The sequence below is a fragment of the Rhinoderma darwinii genome, chromosome 5, assembly GCF_050947455.1.
Source record: "Rhinoderma darwinii isolate aRhiDar2 chromosome 5, aRhiDar2.hap1, whole genome shotgun sequence".
NCBI classification, from domain to species: Eukaryota; Metazoa; Chordata; class Amphibia; order Anura; family Rhinodermatidae; genus Rhinoderma; species Rhinoderma darwinii.
Genome location: NC_134691.1, coordinates 63,278,098 through 63,298,504, shown reverse-complemented (window position 1 = coordinate 63,298,504; position 20,407 = coordinate 63,278,098). Strand labels below are relative to the sequence as shown.

The 20,407-nt window shown below is 41.1% G+C and overlaps 1 protein-coding gene across 3 annotated transcripts in view; it reads right to left on the bottom strand.

The window, feature by feature from the left end:
* The window catches only part of TPD52 (tumor protein D52), a 90,269-nt gene that overhangs the window by 11,132 nt on the left and 58,730 nt on the right, over positions 1-20,407 (bottom strand). For 2 of the 3 annotated variants that reach the window (XM_075826086.1, XM_075826087.1), the window contains exons 1-3: positions 8,301-8,454; positions 5,760-5,866; positions 2,129-2,277 (exon numbers count right to left, since the gene is read on the bottom strand). In XM_075826086.1, coding sequence (XP_075682201.1) covers positions 2,129-2,277; positions 5,760-5,866; positions 8,301-8,439 — 395 coding nt within the window. In that variant the 5' untranslated portion in view covers positions 8,440-8,454. Of the gene's footprint in view, positions 1-2,128; positions 2,278-5,759; positions 5,867-8,300; positions 8,455-20,407 lie in introns of those variants that run through there. The other variant, XM_075826088.1, reaches the window with a different exon arrangement.

Here is a 20,407-nt window from a genome sequence, read left to right as displayed (position 1 = left end):
TTTATTTTTACAGACTACGCGTTTCAGGACCGAACTGGTCCCTTCATCAGGTCAAAAAACATAGTTTGCCTTTTGCTGGTCTGTCCCAGTTTTTTTATTGTATAAAATGCTGTAGGACCCATGTGCAGTTACACTTTTTTTTTTTTAAATCGGGGAGGAGTGAGCGTGTTTTCTGACATCACAAAAACCTGTGCGGTGTATAAAATCTTTAAATTAGCAAGTGTTCATTAAAAGATAGGTAATGTCTTATTGAGAGTTGTACGGTATTTGTTGTATTGTCCGTTTCACTCTCAGTATTTATCGGGATTATATTTACTGTTCTGGCTTCCCTGGTTCCTAAAAGGTCTTTATATAAAGTTCCCTTTAATACGGAATAGGTCTGCGTGGGACTCTCAGGCAATTTATTCTATTTATTGGTTTCCTTTATGTAGATTTTTTCCTCTATCTCCTCTTTTTAGATTTCCAGTGAGGTCGCACAGAGAAGAAAATTGCTACTCCGTGGTATATATTATTGTAAAAATGTTTATGTAGAACTTGATTAACAGTCTTCGGCTGCGTTCACATCTGCGTCAGGGCTCCGTTCCGACAAAATTTTCTGTCGGAACGGAGCCCTGACTGACAAACGGAAACCAGAGGTTTCAAATTTTGATTTAAATGGTGACGGATCCAGTGCAAATAGTTTCCGTTTGTCTCCGTTAACCAGGGGTTCAGTCGTTTTGACGGAACGAATACCGTAGTCTACTACGCTATTGATTCCGTCAAAAGTGTTGTGCCTAATACAGCACAACTGCACTAGGTGAGCAAATACATTGAAGACCTTTTCACAGTGTATATGCCATGCACAAAATAAGATCACCTTAGAGGAGCGCCACTTCCTCTTCATATGAGGTCTGAACTTAGCCTTGAATTTGCCATTTTACCCAATTGCATCATATTCCAAGATTGCGAATTGATCTGGCACTATATAAAAATTGCATTTTTTAAACCCCACAGTTTTGTTTTTTTAAATTGATTTTTAGAGCATGCCCACACACAGCATAAATACAGCGGAATTTACGATCTTATTTTGTGTGGAAATTGCGCAGCGTTTTCACAAGAGCCATCGACATTCTGTAGATTGAGAATTCGCACCGCAAGTCAAATTTCGCACTTCTTTTCAGCTTATTTTATCCACAACGTGTGGATAAGATTTGTTAAATATGCTACAGATTTTCTGCAATGAAATCAGTTGTGGAAAATCCGCATCTAATCCCCCCCCCGTGCGCACAAATGAAAACCCTCTTTCAACCTTAGATGTGCTTTGTTAGTAAATAAACCCCATGTGCTTCTAGTCATATCATTACAGGGAGTCTGACAGATGTACAGTACAGCGAGGTTTCTCAGCTCCAGGCGAATAATGATTTCAGCTCATGACACTGTAATAACACAAGCTTATTAACCAATCACTGCAGTCACTCAATGCTGAAGAGACAGCCAGCCTGGAAATTAAACAGACTGATCTGATAAATAAAACCGTGAAATCAAACTACGTCATCGGCAGTGAATGGAAACCACAGAACAAAAAAAAAAACAAAAAACGGAAAAACATACTTTTAGACCTCATTCACACACGCGAGTTGTGACAACGTTTTGTCACAATTTTGTGCAAATCTTGTCAAAAAGGGCAACAAAACCGGTATGTGTTAATACACTTTTAAAGTGAGACCGGCTAACACGGACTATAAAGTAAATGTCAAATCTAGCGTATGCAATGCGGTTTTAAATAGATTTTATGTTTTAACCTGGACACCATTAACAAGCTGCTGTTGACTTTTTTTGCTCGATCTGAAATCTGATTCATAAGTCCAAAAATATAATCTGGCATAACGGATTCTCCATAGAAGTAGTCCTAGAAAGGTTTTCTAGAATCATTATTATTTTTTTTTTTAACCACAGCACCGCACAAAATGATTGAGATTTTGCAGCATTTTCTTTCTTTATGGTCGGGAAGTATCTGAACGGCACCATAGCGCAAAGTGTAAACCTGGCCTTCGTGATATAGAGTGAATTCACATCTAATTCAAGGCCTAGCACTTATTTTCTACAGGTTCTATGGGATCATCAATGGATTGTGAAGAACTGAACATACACATTGGTGGAGGCCACATCTTGCAATCCTTTAGAAATATTTTGCTTCAGCTCCGCCAATGGGGTTACTCCAAGTTTCCTTTTGATTTCGGCTAGGTAACGCTCTTTTGCAGCTAGCACTTGACTGAGTGTTTGTATCTCTTCTTCTACCTAAAAAACATAAGAAACGTACAATGCAGCATTAAACGCTTTACATTTAAAGACCCTCTCACTCGACAGTGCTCTTTGCTTTACGGCATCTATAAGATGTTCCTCTCAGGAGGAGTCTGGATGAGGTTCCTTATCCATCATTGTTTTAGAATGAGCCTAATTCTTTCACTAATACTCAGATTTATCAGCCTAATATAATCTCTATGCACGCCAACACTTTTATTGTAGTCCTCTTCATTACTTCCCTTAACTCAAGCACATGTCCTCCCAACTTAAAGGGGTATTCCAATCTTATACATTCCAATAGATGCGGGTCTCGCCTATCACCGAATGGGGGTCCCTCAACCCCGTGCTGCCGCTGTCCGCAGCATCCACGCAGAGAATTAGTCGAGGAGGTGGCTGGAAATTCTGGTAACAGCCAAGCTAGTGGAGTTTCTGTAACTCAAATATCCTGTAAATATGCCATAAACGTCTAAGAGGAGTATACCCCTTTAACTCAGGACTAACAGCCATCTTCCATGACTGCTTCTGGTTTCATAGGTGGAGTCGCCCTGTCCGGTTCTCTCCCAGGTCCCTAATTGTCGTTTGTTACCACACAATGTTCATTGGTCACTGAGACAGGAAGTGATGTCACTCGACAGATTGAGGCCTCATGCACACGACCGTAAAAACTCCCGTTATTACGGGTCGTAATCACGACCCGTAATAACGGGCTCATAGACGTCTATTGGCGACGGGTGCCTTCCCGTTTTCTCACGGGAAGGTGCCCGTGCCGTTGAAAAAGATAGAACATGTCCTATTTCAGGCCGTAATAACGGCACGGACAGTCCATAGAAGTCTATGGAGCTCTCGTAATGACGGGTGGCTACATGTGTGCACCCGTCATTACGGCAGCGTTGCTAAGCGACGTCAGTAAATAGTCACTGTCCAGGGAGCTGAAAGAGTTAACTGATCGGCAGTAACTTTCAGCACCCTGGACAGTGACTACCGATCAGTATAAACATGTAAAAAATAAAAATAAAAGACGTTCATACTTACCGAGAACTTCCTGCTTCCTCCAGTCCGGTCTCCCGCCCGTTGCCTTGGTGACGCGTCCCTCTCGACATCCGGCCCGACGTCCTGGATGACGTTTCAGGCCATGTGACCGCTGCAGCCAATCACAGGTCAATAACAGGCTGCAGCGGTCACATGGACTGCCGCGTCATCCAGGGATGTCGGGCTGGATGTGAAGAGAGGGACGCGTCACCAGGACAACGGCCGGTAAGTATGAAATTCTTTAACTTTTATTACAGAAAAGGCTGTCCCTTCTCTCTATCCTGCACTGATAGAGAGAAGGGGCTGCCGATTAGTGCAGTGCTATTTTGCCGCCAAAAACGTGCCCGTAAATACGGGTGGAATACGGGTGACACCGGACCCATATTTACGGGCACGGGTTCGTAAATACTGGTGCAAAACGGGTGGAATACGTGTGACACCGGACCCGTATTTACGCCAGTATTTACGGGTGGGAAAAAATACGGTCGTGTGCATGAGGCCTGACAAATGTGGTCAGGAGGACATCATATGGAGAAGGGGGCTTCACATGTTAGGGCCTGTTCACATCAGCGTGGGCTTTCCATTCCGGGGTTCCCATATGAGGTTTTCGTCGGTTGAACCCCGCAACGGAAAGTCAAATGGAGATCAATGGTGACGGAAACATTGCTGATGTTTTCCGTTTGTCACAATTTCGGCAGGTTTCCATTTTTCCGACTGAATAAATAGCGCAGTCGACTAACAGAAACCTGCTGGAATGGTGACGAACGGAAACCATCAGAATGTTTCCGTCACCATTCATATCAATGGTGACGGAAGTGGAAGTTTGTTTGACTTTCCGTTACGGGGTTCACCCGACGGAAATGTCAGACGGAACGGAAAGCCAATGCTGATGTGAACAGGCCCTTATTTTGTCTCTACATTTTACTGATAAGTTCAAATACCATAGGCTATTTCTAAAGAGGGTTTTTTTTTGTTTTTTGTTTTTTAAAGTAAAGCCAAATCTTTGTATAAACAAAAAGTTCTGCAGCTTTCTAATAATACACTGTATTCCCATTCCTCATCATTAAGATCTTTCTCTCCTGGAGACATTCCGGTTTACATCCAAAGGCTGAAAACTTGTAGATAACTAATATGTCTCACAGCTGAGAGTTTGCTACAAGTCAATTGTATTCAGTCAAGGCAACCCTCTGCGAGCCAAATCAACAATTTCCTCCTGCCGGATAGCGTAGAAAAAAAAAAGTGCAAACTGATACATTGTAGCAACCTGTTTACTGTAGGCTTCGCGAGCTAGACTCCCAGATGCGATACGTGACAGCATACAGATCTTAAAGAGGCTCTGTCACCACATTATAAGTGTCCTATCTCCTAAATGTGATCGGCGCTGTAATGTAGATAACTGCAGTGGGGTTTTTTCTAAAAAAAAAAAAAACAACAACTTTTTGAGCAAGTTATGAGCAATTATCGATTTATGCTAATGACTTTCTTAATAGACAACTGGGCGTGTTTTTACTTTTTACCAACTGGGCGTTGTACAGAGGCGTGTACGACGCTGACCAATCAGCGTCATACACTTCAATGTTCCAGCCCAGTGTGATTGTGCAGTGAAAGAAGCTGGGCTGGAACATTGAGAAGTGTATGACGCTGATTGGTCACCGATTGGTCACCGATTGGTCATACACTCCTCTGTACAACGCCCAGTTGGTAAAAAGTAAAAAACATGCCCAGTTGGTTATTAAGAAACTAATTAGCATAAATCTAAAATTGCTCTTAACTTGCTCAAAGATGATCGTTTGTCAAAATAAAAACCACTGTTATCTACATTACAGCGCCGATCACATTAGGTAGAAGATAGGGCACTTAGAATCTGGTGACAGAGCCTCTTTAAAGACGATGAAAACTTGAAATACAAAAAAATTAGAACGTTGCAGAACTTTTCGGCATACAATGCTTTATTTACATTAAATCGAAAAACGCCTTCAAGCCATCCATCATCGTTAGGGTGTATCCTCATATGGCGAATGGCACTGCTATTGTGCCGCACAACCAAAACCATGCTCACTACGTTTCTTTTGCCACACGTTTTGGAGAGGTAAATTATTTTGAGTCCATGTGTTTAAACTATACAAGCGAAAACAAAACAAAAAAATAAATAAATCACAAAACCGTGGAAAACACGTGGTTGTGTCATGCGAGACACTACCGGTACCAATTGACATGTGAATACCTCCTTAGATTCCTATTAGTGGCAGTCCAGCAACTGACATCTGCTGTGGAGTGTAGGAGGGGGGGGGGGGGTAGATAATAGATTTTCACAGTTGCTCCCCTCCTTGCCCCATGATAAACGGAGGTGTCTAGCAGTCACTCCAACCTCAATAGCTCATTCTGACAAACAAAGGTTTTGCTATAGATTCCCCATTACTACATACACCCATATCTCAGAGTCTTACCTTCTCAAGCTCTCTTCTCAACTGTTCCTGTTCCTCCTCTGATAAGGAGTCTGTCACTGTAGCAGCTGCATCTTCTCCCTCCGGTACAGTTTCAGGTTTTAGGAGCTCTATTAACACAAATTTAGATTACAATTATCAAGACCAAAATAACATGGTAGTAAGTGTGTATATTTGTTAATGGGTAACATGGTACCTGGTTATTACACTTTTATATGGTGCACACACAGAAATCTTATTTACTTATGATATAGTATCCAGAAAATAATAGTATTGAATTATTTGCATTCGACCTAAAAAGGAATCATGCGCATGACTCTTTCCATTTTGTGGACCGCAAAACATGGACCCTAGTGGCTTCTCTGTGTTGTCTGGTTTTTCTGCAGACCCATAAATAGAATGGTTGGGCGGACAGTAAATAAGGACAAGAAGAGGACACGTTGCGGAACGGACACATGGATCCACAGAAAAAAAAAAAAAAAAAACAGACGTGTGCCCCTATAGAATGGGTCAATATGCTATCCGCAATAAAAACGGATAGGACACTGAAAAAAACGATCTCATTTTAAGCTCACATATGTATTCAGAGTTTGGCAAGGTTTCCAACACCTTTGACAGCAAGATAAGCACAGCATGCAGCGATATACTTACGGTCGTCATGATAGAAACCCAGACAGACCCCAATAAAGTCAATGAGGTTCATCAGTAATGGTTTGGTCCAGTCTCAGGGTCATGGCTTGTTATAAATGGAAGTCATGAGATATATATATAAAATCAAGAATGTCTCCCTAGTGTGAAAAATTACACTAAATGCCCCAACACTACAAAATCCCAAAATAAAGCTTCATTTTATTAGTGTAGAGGCGAATAAAAAAAACGGCATAGTAGAAATAAAAAGTAGAGGCGCACCAAGTCATTGAATTACTAATAAATAAACATAAGAAAGCATTAACTGTTCAGCAGTGCCAGACATAGTCTATCCAGCCATAAACAAATGGCAGCTGAACATAAACAGGATTACCGCTTTGCGCAGACATTCATGAATTATACAGAAAAAAAATAAAAATAATCACCGGAGGCCGCAATTTTATAATGAATTCCTGGAGCAAACCCCCGACAGATTATGCCATTTAGTGTGACATTTTTTAAAATTTTCAGGGATGTTTGAGAAATATCTAATACTTCCAAAATGCTACATAAAGTTTAGTCATTGTGTGTGTATAAATTCATAAGATTTCCATACTTTGCAATGAGCAGGAGCTTAAAGTGACAGGTCAGAATTTATAAGTATTTCATTAGCCAACTTTTTTTGCAAAACCAATTCCTCAAGCAGGTTCCCCATGCTAATCATTCACCAACCGGGGTTATAATGGAGGAGAACTTAATTAAGAAATGCAAATGCAGTGACCCAGAACGATCTTAACTTGTAGCAACGCTTAAAGCAAGAATCCATAATTAGAAAATAATAGCCATGAAAATTAACCCATTCCTGCTATATCATACAAAAAGTGTCACAGATAAGATACATCTAAACTAATAAAAAAAAAAAAAAAGTCTAAAACAAAATCAAATCTGAGTATTCAAAAAGACCCCAACATACAATATGTTGAGCAAAAAGTTTAAGACAATGTTTACTACAGGGTTACCAACAGGATGCCAATTGTGCATCTGAAAATACATAATTCCAAGAGCGCCTCAAACTTGTGTGTATGAATATTTGTGCATGTATTTTTCTATCAAACAAAAACACACTCTGACCGCATATATAGTAGACCGCATATATCATGAAAATATTTATAAAGAATACCTCAACTATGGACCTTTATTTGTTCACACGGAGTATTTTGGGGGAGGAATTCCGTTTGGAACTTTGAGGCAGATATTCCTCTCCCTGCACGCCGATTTTCGCGGCAATTATCGCGCCGTTTTTGGCCCGCGGCCATTGAGCGCCGCGGGCATAAAACAGCGAGATATACGCTTTCTCCTGCCTCCCATTGAAGTCAATGGGAGGTCCGAGGCGGAAGCGCCCGAAGATAGGGCATGTCGCTGAAATGAATGGGAGGCGTTCTCGGGCCGTTTCTGCCGAGTTTTGCGACGCGTTTTCCGTGTCAAAAAACTCGGCAAAATACCCCGTGTGAACATAACAGTAAAGCGCTTTTAATACCCTTCAAAAATATGTACATCTATCTGGAGGGTATTAGGAGTACTGATATTTTCTATTGAGTGGTGATGATGGGGCAGACATTTTTATGGCCGTCCTTTTCGGAGTCCCTTTGAAGAACATTACATAGGTCAACGTAAAAATGGCTGGTTACAAACACCTATTTCATTCGTCCACACAGAAAATGATATCCTAATCAGATAAGGTAGACTCTAGGGTTACTGCTCCTTTAGGAACATCTCACAGACATTATTATACAGTGTAGAAGAACATTTGACTTTGCAGAGGTCACCACCTTTAACTCTATGGGTGAGATGCCACACACACATCCAGACATAACTCTTGGCAGCTTCATAGGCATCAAAGAGAAAGAATAATGTTACCAGTGCCAAAACGAGTAGGTGAATCCGGAGGAGTGTTATTCAGCCGAGTGGAAAGAAAGAGATAATTCCGATTGACTCCAGAGTCAAAATTAAAAGGGGACTTGTAGTCATCTTGTAGGTCAAAATCCTTAGAATCCATTCGAGAGGACTGTCCTAGTGGATCATTGCCTCCAAGTACAAAAAAATAACCCTTTCCTTCAAAACTCCTCCGGCAAGTCCGTTTTCTTCCGCTGCCACAGAAATAGATTATTTTTGGTCTAATGAACAAGGCCCCAATGCATTCAGCGATTTAACAGGAGATCCATCCCAGCTCACATGACTGCAGCACCGAGCGATTTAATCAGTTACTTCCCTGTAAGAGCCGTCCTGCCTAGACAGGGTTTGGCTTAGTCGGTCAAAAGGTAAAAACGTGCCCCAATTGTCTTGACATTCCTGACAGCAGAAGAAAAAAAAAAAGTTTCTCTATTACATCTGAGATGCCATGCCAGGCGGCATCTTCTCTCTTCTGCCAACTTGGAGCAGCGATTCAGGAGAAAACACTGCAAACATTAAATTATAGTAAAAAATATCAGCTGATCTGGAATGCACAAGCAGGACCCTGTTAATCTTCTAGGGCACAAACAGATTACTGGCCAATATTGTTAGAGCACAGATGGTGTGCAGCCAACAGTCAGCCGCTTGCTGAGAACACGTGCGGACCCTCGGTGTGCTTCACTGTCCTCCGAATACTAGAATGTTTATAGGAATAGCCATGAACCATTTCCAGAAAGGACCTACACCGGACGCCCTACAGCAAAGTGCTTTTCAATCAATGCATTACTTAATGCATCCTGGTCTCCAAACCTCCGAGCCTTGGGAATTATCTGTCTCGTGCTGGAGACTGCAGAGAATGCTTTGTGGTTTTAGGTGACAGCCATTAGCTTGTGACCTGGTTTTCTAGGCCACTTGGAGGAGCTGCAGTACAGGCCGTGATCGTACAATAGTAATGTCTACCATATGGAGGCAAGTGGAAACACGTGTATGTGCTCATTCTCAACCTTTCAGCGGTCTTATAAATAAGATTATCACATTAGCGCTTGTTTTTGCTTCTGGAACGTAAAACATTCTTGTTGGACACAATATTTCTCCGTAAATCCTGCAGACAACTGAAAAGGTTTTATAAGGAAAACAAGGTGTAAACAGTAAAAAAAAAACAAAAAAAAAAAAAAAAAACTCATATATAGCACACCTATGTTTATATATTCTATACATGCATGTACAGCAATTGTTTCACACATACATATATATATTATATATACACATACATACAAAAAAATGGCGACAGCACACTGCGAATACTAATACCACCTAAGCCACTAAATATAAATAAATATGCATTACTGCTGAATCTACTTACAATAGGGAGGTTCTTCGCGCACATTTTGATCAAATTGTGCGAGCCCACCTGCCACAACAAGGCGACCTCTATGAGGTTGGAACCTACGCTGCACATACATCCAGAACTGGGACGTAGCCTACATATCTGGGGATGGTAGGAACCAGCATTAAAATCACCCAGGGCAGAATGGGAAAAAAATGCAAGATCAAAAAAATGGAGGCAGTCACTAACCCCACATATATGGATCACAAACACAAAAGTTTGAACAGCACATTCCCAAAAAAAATTAAACATGAATGCCTGTGCAAATTTATACAGAACACAAAAGAGTGTATATATGGGAAGTCCACCGTCCACCAGCACCAGCTTTAAAAGTATAGATGGGTGCACGCCTTGGGAACCCGATCACAGTTCCATATCCAATGATAGACAGCACTCCAATGTCAAGGTGAAAAAATAGCTTTAATAGCCCTCGTGCAACGTTTCGGCTCTGTGCAGTGAGCCTCTCAAGTATATATGTATTTAAAAAAAAAAACTGAAGCACACACACGAAAAGTGCGTTGGTGCACCATACAGTGGGATTGGACTCCTGAAACACGGGTAAGACTCAGCCTTTGTGTGGTCTGCTACGTACGATCTAGAGCATAAAATTTGATGTGGGATACGGAAATACATGTGGCGGTCACTAGGAGCAGGTGTTCTAATGTTTTTTTCATCACATTGATGTGATTCTGCCATAAATATCGCAACACACTGGTTTGTTGCGGTTTTAAGTACCCCAATGAATTCAATGGGTAAACCCGCAACAGAAGGTGTATCTGCAGAATTAATGGACGTGCTGCGGTTGAAGTAACCGCGCCGTATGTCAATTTATGTGCGGTTTTTTTTGGCGGATCCGCAGTGCGGGGACGAGATTTGTTGAAATTTCACCCACACTGCTGCCACCGTAATAGGCTGAAGATTTTCTGCAATTTATCAGTTACGGAAAATCCCGTGTTTACGCGGTGTGTGTTCCTACCCTTAAAGGGAGGGAAGTGTGAAGAATGGTCAGCGGGAATCTTAGTAAGAAGCGACAACTGGGGAAGGTTGTCAAAGGGCTTTTCCGAGATATAAAAATGTGTTTAATAGGACCAAATTGTAATGTACTTACGCTAGTAACTATGCTATTCCCGCACCGCTGGTACCCGCCTATCCCATGTCATCTTTGTTTACCTTGCTTACACAATGACGTTTTGTGTTCATGTCATGTGATTGTGGCAGCCAGTCAGCGCCGTATTAAGTAAGGATTCTGGCAGCGTGGGAACGGAACTGCATTTACATAAATATAATTAGGTTCATTTTTAAAGTTTTATCCCTATTAAACCCAATTTAAATGGAATCGGTCACTAGGTTTTTTTAAAATTTACAAATAAAAAGTTTATTGTAAAACATCAGCAGTAAATACAGAGCATTGGGATGTGTAGACATGTCCACTGTAAGTACAAAAGAACACAATAATTCAATACTCGTTCAATGTGGTTTTGAGGGCAGTATAAAGTAGTGCCAGAAGCCATGATTTCAGCGATGTGTCACGGATGTGAATATGAGAAGGGTTAGACAAGTGGTGGTTAAGAAGGCGATGTCGTTCTTTAGGATTAAAAGGGAATATTTCACCAGATTTATGCGGCCATACCGGAGGGCAGCATTATTTCAGGGGTCTGTCACTTGTCAATATGGGGTCGTTTTCATAAAATCAGTTTATCAAGTTCAGCGAGAGCCGAGCCAGAAGTCACTTGATTTCCAACTGCTAATTTGAGGACCGCTGGGTACTAGCCATGACCACTTCATTCATTGCTCACTAGAATATTCCTCATCGGTGTACGAACCCTTCAGTAAATATGAGACCTGGATAGGAATGCTCGTAGAACAGAAAAATGCATCCAGTGTCCTGGTCATAAGTCCTTTATTCACCTGATGAAGGGACCAGTTCTGTCCTGAAACGCGTAGCCTGTAAAATAAACTCTTATAATAATCTACGTCTAATCAATACTTACCGGCCAGGAAGGAGCGCCTTACATGTGATTAATGGACAGTAGGGAGCCGTATTGTTTTTTGTAAGGTAAGAGTGGGCCCTCCTGCCTGCATGTGTGCCACCCCTGTACTTTACAATGGACTCATCTGAACGAGGCTCGACTGCTTGTCGGATATACCCACTACACCTCCACACTCCTGACTGTACTGCTCCCGGTCTCCTTTTTGTTTGGATTTTTAATGCTGGGACCTGATAATTTTGCAACAAAGAGCGTATACCAATTCAGATGGAGTTAGACAGAAAAATCAACTGAGTATCCAGCCTATGCCAAGTGTACAATCCAATCAATTCTTCAAGTGCATAGTGGAAAAGGATGAGCCAATGGTTACAGATCTATTGTAATAACGTGTTTCAATATGGGTTTTATCCAGTCACTGACAAGAATTTAATATTCAATAAAATGATTACATAGAGTCACCACTAAAACTATCTCCTATTAATTCAAGTCTTAAGATGGCCGGAGACATGAGATAATTGGTGGTGGAAACGTGAATTTTTTTATCGTTTTTCTGCAACGGTCGGCTAGAATATTGCTCAACTTTCTTTCATTAAACAATCTATGGAGAAAATGATCTGATGTGTTTTATTTGTCCAGTTAAAGCTTACAACTAAACTGCGGTATTATTTAGTTATCGAATATAGGCAATCCGTGCCTGGTCATAGGTTTGCAATCGTTTCGACTAAAAGTTCTGCCGAACAACCGATTGGTTTTCCATCTGAAGATGTGTTTCCATCTCCTACGGCCAGTTTTAATCCTAGCTGCAATAGGACTCTGCTGTTGTATGGTTACGGCTGGCCTAATGTTATCAGTCATCCAAGCGCTCATTCAGCCAACAGCCATTTCATCCCACTACATTACAAACAAGTTTATTTCTGAGTGCTGAAGATCAGATCGGCCATCGAGGGAAAGCCGGGAGGAAAGACCCCATACAGATTACATCATAGGCTGATCCCACCTAAATCAGTAGGTTCTGCTGACTTTTATTAAATGTGTATTGCCAGCTTTAGGGTGCACTCACACGTGGAGCATGTGCATTGTATTTACAACTTTACAGTGTATGCCTGTGGGAATAATACTCCGCAATAGCAGAATTAAAGAAATCTGTCTGAGTAGCGGAATATTTTTCCCATAGGCATAGATTGTCATTTTCCGCAACATATTTTTACAATGCAGAAATATGAGGCACATACGTGCGAGTTCACACTTTACAAGACTGCAACCAACAACTGTTGAATAAATCGGATACCGCAGGTCAACTTTTCCAGAGAGATCAGCCTTCAGACGCAACGGTCTAGCTTGTTCGTGTAACAAAAGGATTTCAACAGTTTGCAGAAAATGTTGTAAATGGTCCTTTTCGGCTATCCAAAATCTTTTGTGGTCCGCTTTAGAGGAAAATGTTGTATTTTAATGGAAGTGTGTAACATATTGGCTCTAAACACAAAGATAAGACCATCATCATCTGCCATGCAGCTTTCTTATAGGAAGCAATCACTGAACGGGAGATTTTTGGAGAAAGGATCAGCAACAAGTGCTTGTCAATTTTAGTCATGTGGTTTAACTTTCAGCTGACCTGGTAAAACACCGGGAGTTCATGAACGTTCCCAACTTCCCAAGTCATCCAACAGGAAGGAACTAGGAAGGTAAACATTGCGGACCGTGAATTTCAAGAATATTAAGACCAAAATATTAAAAATCTTTTATATTTAATTTTTGGGTGTTGTGGATTTATACCCCCTTTTATACCTGCGCCAGTTTTATCATTTGAGAAGTGTGCAACAAGAAATCGTAAAAACTTTAAGACCACATATTGTGTCACTGTAACTGTATGGATGCAGGTCTATGATCATTAGGGGGAAGTATGGTTTCCCCTCGAGAATTTTTATTTTTATTCTTTTTAATTGCCAAAAAAAGTCACTGTTCTATAAATATAGATTATAACTAGAAATCGTAATTTTATATTGGATCCCATGAGTCCTAAGAAACAAAAGGAGGGATAGACATTTTTTATTTTATAATTGATTGAGCAGCGCATGAATCGCATCACTCAATCAGATTAACCCCTTTCGCCGCAGCCCTTTTTCAGATTTTCATTTTTGTTCTTTCCTCTCCACCTTCCAAAAGCCATAACTTTATTTTTCCGTCTATATAGTCCTATGAGGGCTTGATTTTTGCGGGATGAGTTGTAGTAATTCGTAGCACCATTTATTGTGCCATATAATGTACTAGGAAACGGGGGGAAAAATTCGCCCATTGTTTTTTTGCGTGTAGTTTTTACGGAATTCACTGTGCAATTAAAACATGTTAACTTTATTCTGTGGCTCAATAAGATTACGGCGATACAAAATATATATATATATATATATATATATATATATATATATATATATATATATATATAGATAGATGAGTTTTTTTTCTATATTTGGCTACATTTACAAGTAAAAACCTAAGGGTAAAAAATACAATTTATTTTGTTTCGCCAAATTCTGAGAGCCATAACTTTTTTATTTCTCCATCGATTAAGTGGTATGAGGGCTTATTTTTTGCTGGATAAGCTGTAGTTCTTAATGATACCATTTTGTGGTACATGCGACATTTTGATCACGTAATATTTTGTGGGAGATGAGGTGACAAAAAAAAATTGGAACCGCCAGAATCTCTATTTTTTTTTTTTTTTTTTACGGCAGTCACATTGCGGGTTGAATAATGCTATATTGTAATAGGTCAGACTTTTACAGACGCGGCGATAACAATTATATTTATTTATTTTATTATGCTTTAGGGGGAAAATGGGAAAAAGTTGTTTGTTTTTTTTAAACTCAATTTTTACACAAAAATACGCAACTTTATTTTACTAATTTTTTTATTAGTCCCCCTAGGGGATTCAACCAGCGGGGCAGGGCTTAATAGGAGCACAAAGATGGCGGACCTGGAGGCCTTCATTATGCCCCCAGGCAGCCATAGCAACATTCGCACCCCCCCCCCCCACGATTGCGTTGCAGGGGGCACGATGAGATGTTAGAGGGGGTCGCCCCCTCTTTCTAACGATTTAAATGCTGCGGTCGCTATGGACCGCGGCATTTAACGAGTTACTCTGAAGTGTCAGCTGTAACATACAGCCGACACCGGCATCGTATGGAGCAGGTTCACTCCGTGAGCCCGTTTCATACTCCCCCCTACCCGACTTTGGCGTATGGATACGTCAAATGTCAGGAAGGGGTTTAAGGGCATTGCATTGATTTAGGCTACATTCACACGAGCGTATCAGATTCACGTGCGTGAAAAATGCATGTGAATCTGGTACGTTATGCATCAGTGTGCTTTGCGAGTGGCATGCGTTATTCACGCACTCGCCAAGTACTTTTTTTTATTATTTTCAATTGAATTGATGCGCAAATCATGCATCGCACACTGATGTGCATCAGTGTGCGGTGCATGGTTTTCACGCACTCATTGACATCACGCAACAACGCGCCCATTGATAACGCACCAACATAGGACATGCAGTGAGTTTCACGCAACGGACTCTCGCTGCGTGAAAACTCCTGCATGTGTGAAATCAATGGGTCCGTGTGCTGCGCATGATTTCAATGAGCAGCACAGAGACGTTATTCACGTTCGTCTGAATGAGCCCTTACAAAGCAGTATCTTTACTGAATGTACTATTTAAGGATAATTTTGTTATTGGAAAGTCCTGCATATAGTCCTGCACACGAACGTGCTTTTGCGGCCGCAATTCCCCCAAAAATCCACGGGAGAATTACAAGGTTTCAAAAGGTGGACAAAGACTTTAATACCCAAAGCTTCCCTGGGGGGGGGGGGGGGGGTAAGAAAATAGGAGGTTTTGGAAGGACTGGGTTTTACACAGAGACTTCTGCCTTCTAATTTATTTGAGGTTTTCACTTCCCAACAATGCCATTGTGGTTAAAAGCCCATAAATTGTGCTGCACCTGTTGTGGTATTCGCACCAAGAAAAAAAGGACTGTCTGCGGCAGCATTGCACATCACCTACATACCACATTGGGTTCTGGAGGCTCTGCTGACATCAGAAGTTAATCTGTAACACTAGAAATTCATAGTCAGTCTGTATTAATGTCCTTTTGATTTAATATGTAAAGTTATGTATTTTCCTGCATAGGGGATTAATAACAATGCAGAAGTGTTCTTACATTCCCTATGCACATACAGACACACCTATGCAAGGGAGACCTAGCTGTTTACTTTGGACACAGAGCTGCAGAAGAAAAAAAAAACGCGCAGAACTGCTTTAAACACTAGAACAAGGTGCACTCCCCGATACGGTCAAGATCAAGGACTATGTTGGACAGTATAATTTTATTCAAAGAGTTGTAGTATCATGGATCAGTAGTGCTTTTAGTAAGCCAAAAGAATCCGTGAAATATTCTTTAAGTTAGGCCCCATGCACACGAACGTATTTTTACCTGTCCGTAAATACTGGAGTAAACACGGGTCCTTGGTCACACGTAGTCGACCCGTATTGCACCAGTATTTACGGACCCGTGCCCGTAAATATGGGTCCGGTGTCACCAGTATTCCACCCGTATTTATGGGCACGTTTTCGATGCAAAATTGCACTGCACTAAATCGGCAGCCCCTTCTCTCCATCAGTGCAGGATAGAGAGAAGGGGCAGCCCTTTCCGCAGTAAAAAGTAAGAGAAATTCATACTTACCCGGCCATTGTCTTGGTGACGCGTCCCTCTTTCGACATCCAGCCCGACCTCCCTGGATGACGCGGCAGTCCATGTGACCGCTGCAGCCTGTGATTGGCTGCAGCGGTCACATGGGCATTAACATCATCCTAGGAGGCCGGACTGGAGGAAGAAGCAGGGAGTTCTCGGTAAGTAGGAACTTCTATTTTTTTACAGGTTTGATCTACATTGTGATCGGTAGTCACTGTCCAGGGTGATGAAACAGTTACTGCCGATCGTTTAACTCTTTCAGCACCCTGGACAGTGACTATCCACTGTCGCCGCCTAGCAACGCTCCCGTAATTACGGGTGCACACACAGTGTCACCCGTAATTACGGGAGCCCCATAGACTTCTATGTAATTATGGCCTGAAATAGGACATGTTCTATATTTTTCAATGGCAAGTGGAACCTTCCAGTAAGTATACGGGGAGGTACCCGTGGCCAATAGAAGTCTAACGGCCCGTGATTACGGGCGTTTTTACGTTCGTGTGCATGGGGCCTAAGGTAAACATTCACATTTCCTCCTTCTATATCCCGTGCGATGTGCCCAGTGGAAAAAGATTTGCAGGAAGAAAAAATTGGTGAACTATAAACGGCGCTGCTGGTAATAAAGGTAGAAGCAGTTCCATTGTTTTGAAATACAAAAATATTTTTTTGCAAAAGACTACATGCTTCAACGTTGAACCAGCGTCTTCATCAGGCCAAGTGTGCAGTACCATAAAACAGTCATCTTATATAGTCAGTGTGGTCACATGCAGAAGAGGTTTGAAAAAAAGTCATAGGTCAAAGTTCAACTCTGACATCACAGGGGGTCATGGTGAAGCAACTGCAGTTCAGAAAAAGAACTTCACTCCATGCAAAATAGACCACAATTTACATTTAACCCCTTCAGGACACAGCCTGTTTTGGCCTTAAGGACACAGCCTATTTTTTCAAATCTGACATGTGTTACTTTATGTGGTAATAACTCCGGAATGCTTTTACCTAGCCAAGCGATTCTGAGATTGTTTTCTCGTGACACATTGGACTTTATGATACTGAAAAAATTTTGCCGTTAAATTCAATATTTATTTGTAAAAAACACCAAAATTTAGAGAAAATTTGCAAAAATCTGCATTTTTCTAAATTGTAATGTATCTGCTTGTAAAACAGATAGTTATACCACACAAAATAGTTACTAGTTAACATTTCCTATATGTCTACTTTATGTTTGCATTGTTTTTTGAACGTGCTTTTATTTTTCTAGGACGTTACGAGGCTTAGAACTTTAGCAGCAATTTCTCATATTTTCAAGAAAATTTCAAAAGGCTATTTTTTCAGGGACCAGTTCAGTTCTGAAGTGGCTTTGAGGGCCTTATATATTAGAAACCCCCTATAAAACACCCCATTTTAAAAACTGCACCCCTTAAAGTACTCAAAACAGCATTCAGAAATTATTTGAACCCTTTAGGCATTTCACAAGAAATAAAGCAAAGTAGAGGTGAAATTTACAAATTTCAATTTTTTTTTACTAAATTCATTTGTAATACAGTTTTTTCTGTAACACAGAAGGTTTTACCCGAGAAATGTAACTCAATATTTATTGCCCAGATTCTGCAATTTTTAGAAATATCCCACATGTGGTCCTAGTGCGGTAAAGGACCGAAACACCGGCCTCAGAAGCAAAGGAGCACCTGGTGGATTTTGGGGCCTCTATTTTATTAGAATATATTTTAGGCACCATGTCAGGTTTGAAGAGGTCTTGTGGTGCCAAAACAATGGAAACCCCCCAAAAGTGACCCGATTTTGGAAACTACACCCCTGAAGGAATTTTTCTAGGGGTATAGTTAGCATTTTTAGCCCACAGGTTTTTTGCTAAATTTATTGGAACTTGTCTGTGAAAATGAAAATCTACTTTTTTTCTGAAAAAACATACGATGTTTTCGTTTTTACAAGGAATAAAGGAGAAAAAGCACCCCAACATTTGTAAAGCAATGTCTCCCGATTACGGCAATACCCCATATGTGGTAATAAACTGCTGTTTGGACCCACGGCAGGGCTCAGAAGGGAACTAGGGCCATTTGGATTTTGGAGCGCAGATTTTGCTGGAATGGTTTTCGGTGCCATGTCGTGTTTGCAAAGCCCTGGAGGGACCATAACAGTGGAAACTCCCCAAAAGTGACCCCATTTTGGAAACTACACCCCTCAAGGATTTTTTCAAGAGTTATATTTAGCATTTTTAGCCCACAGATTTTTTGCTAAATTTATTGGAACTGGTCTGTGAAAATGAAAATCTACTTTTTTTTCTGGAAAAACATACAATGTTTTAGATTTTACAAGGAATAAAGGAGAAAAAGCACCCCAACATTTGTAAAGCAATGTCTCCCGATTACGGCAATACCCCATATGTGGTAATAAACTGCTGTTTGGACCCACAGCGGGGCTCAGAAGGGAAGGAGGGCCATTTGGATTTTGGAGCGCAGATTTTGCTGGAATGGTTTTCGGTGCCATGCCGTGTTTGCAAAGCCCTGAAGGGACCATAACAGTGGAAACTCCCCAAAAGTGACCCCATTTTGGAAACTACACCCCTCAAGGAATTTTTCTTGGGGTATAGTTAGCATTTGGACCCTACACGGTTTTTGCTGAATCTATGGGAATTATGCCGTGAAATTGAAAATCTAAATTTTTTCTAATAAAATGTCGTTTTAGCTCAGATTTTTTCATTTTTACAACAGATAAAGGAGAAAACACACCCCAATATTTGTAAAGCAAACTCTTCTGAGCACAGCAATACCCCATATGTGGTAATAAACTGCTGTTTGGACACATGGCGGAAGTTAGAAAGGACGGAGCGCCATTTGACTTTTGGAGCTCAAGTTTTGCTGGAATGGTTTGCGGCCCCATGTCACATTTGAAAAGCCACTGAGGGGCCAAAATACTGCAAACCCGGCAAAAGTGACCCCATTTGGTAAACTACACCCCTCAAGGCATTTATCATTTGCCTGGACATATGACGGCTTAGGAGTGAAAGGCGCATGTGAGACCAATTTTGGTGATTTTCGCAGCATTAGCCCACAACGGCAGGGCTCTGGGGTCAAATAGTAAAACAAACCCCCAAGTAGTGACCCCCATTTTGGAAACTGCACCCCTGAAGGCATTTTATTAACGGGTGTAGTGAGCATTTTGACCACACAGGTTTTTTTTTTTTCTATTAGAAATGAATGCTCAGTGGATGGTGCAAAGTGAAAATTGCAAATTTCCACAGGTATGTGCCATTTTAGTGCACAATATTTTGTGCCCAGTTCGTGCCACTGAAGACAAATACCTCAAACTGTTAAGCGGGTTCTCCCGGGTATGGCGATGCCATATATGTGGACGTACACTGCTGCTTGGGCACGCTGCAGGGCGCACCATTTGGCTTTTGGAGCGTGGATTTTGCTCGCTAGTTGTTTTGTTTGGGGTATTGCTGGTATTTCAGTTTATGATGTGGGGGCATATGTAAGCTGTGTGGAGAACATCAGGGGTATAATAAGAGAGTATAATAATGCGGTAAATAAATAATAATCCGCAGACGTGGCCGGTGTTGCACTGATAAATGGCGCCCGATATTATCCGCTTTTGGACACTCTGCACATTTTGCATCGCCATATTCTGAGAGCCAAAACGTCTTTATTTTTTTTCACTGGAGCTGGGTGAGGGCTTATTTGTTGCGGGACAATCTGTAGATCTCATTAGCACCATTTTGGGGTACATGCGATTTTTTGATCACTTTGTATTAAATTTTTTTGGCAAGCAAGGTGACCAAAAACCTGCAATTCTGATGATTTTTATTATTATTTTTTTTACGGCGTTCGCCATGCGCTATGAATGACAATTTTACGTTATTCTGCGGGTCGGTATGATTACGGCGATACCATATATATATATCGTTTTTCTTAAGTTTTGCAGCGTCTGCACGATAAAATC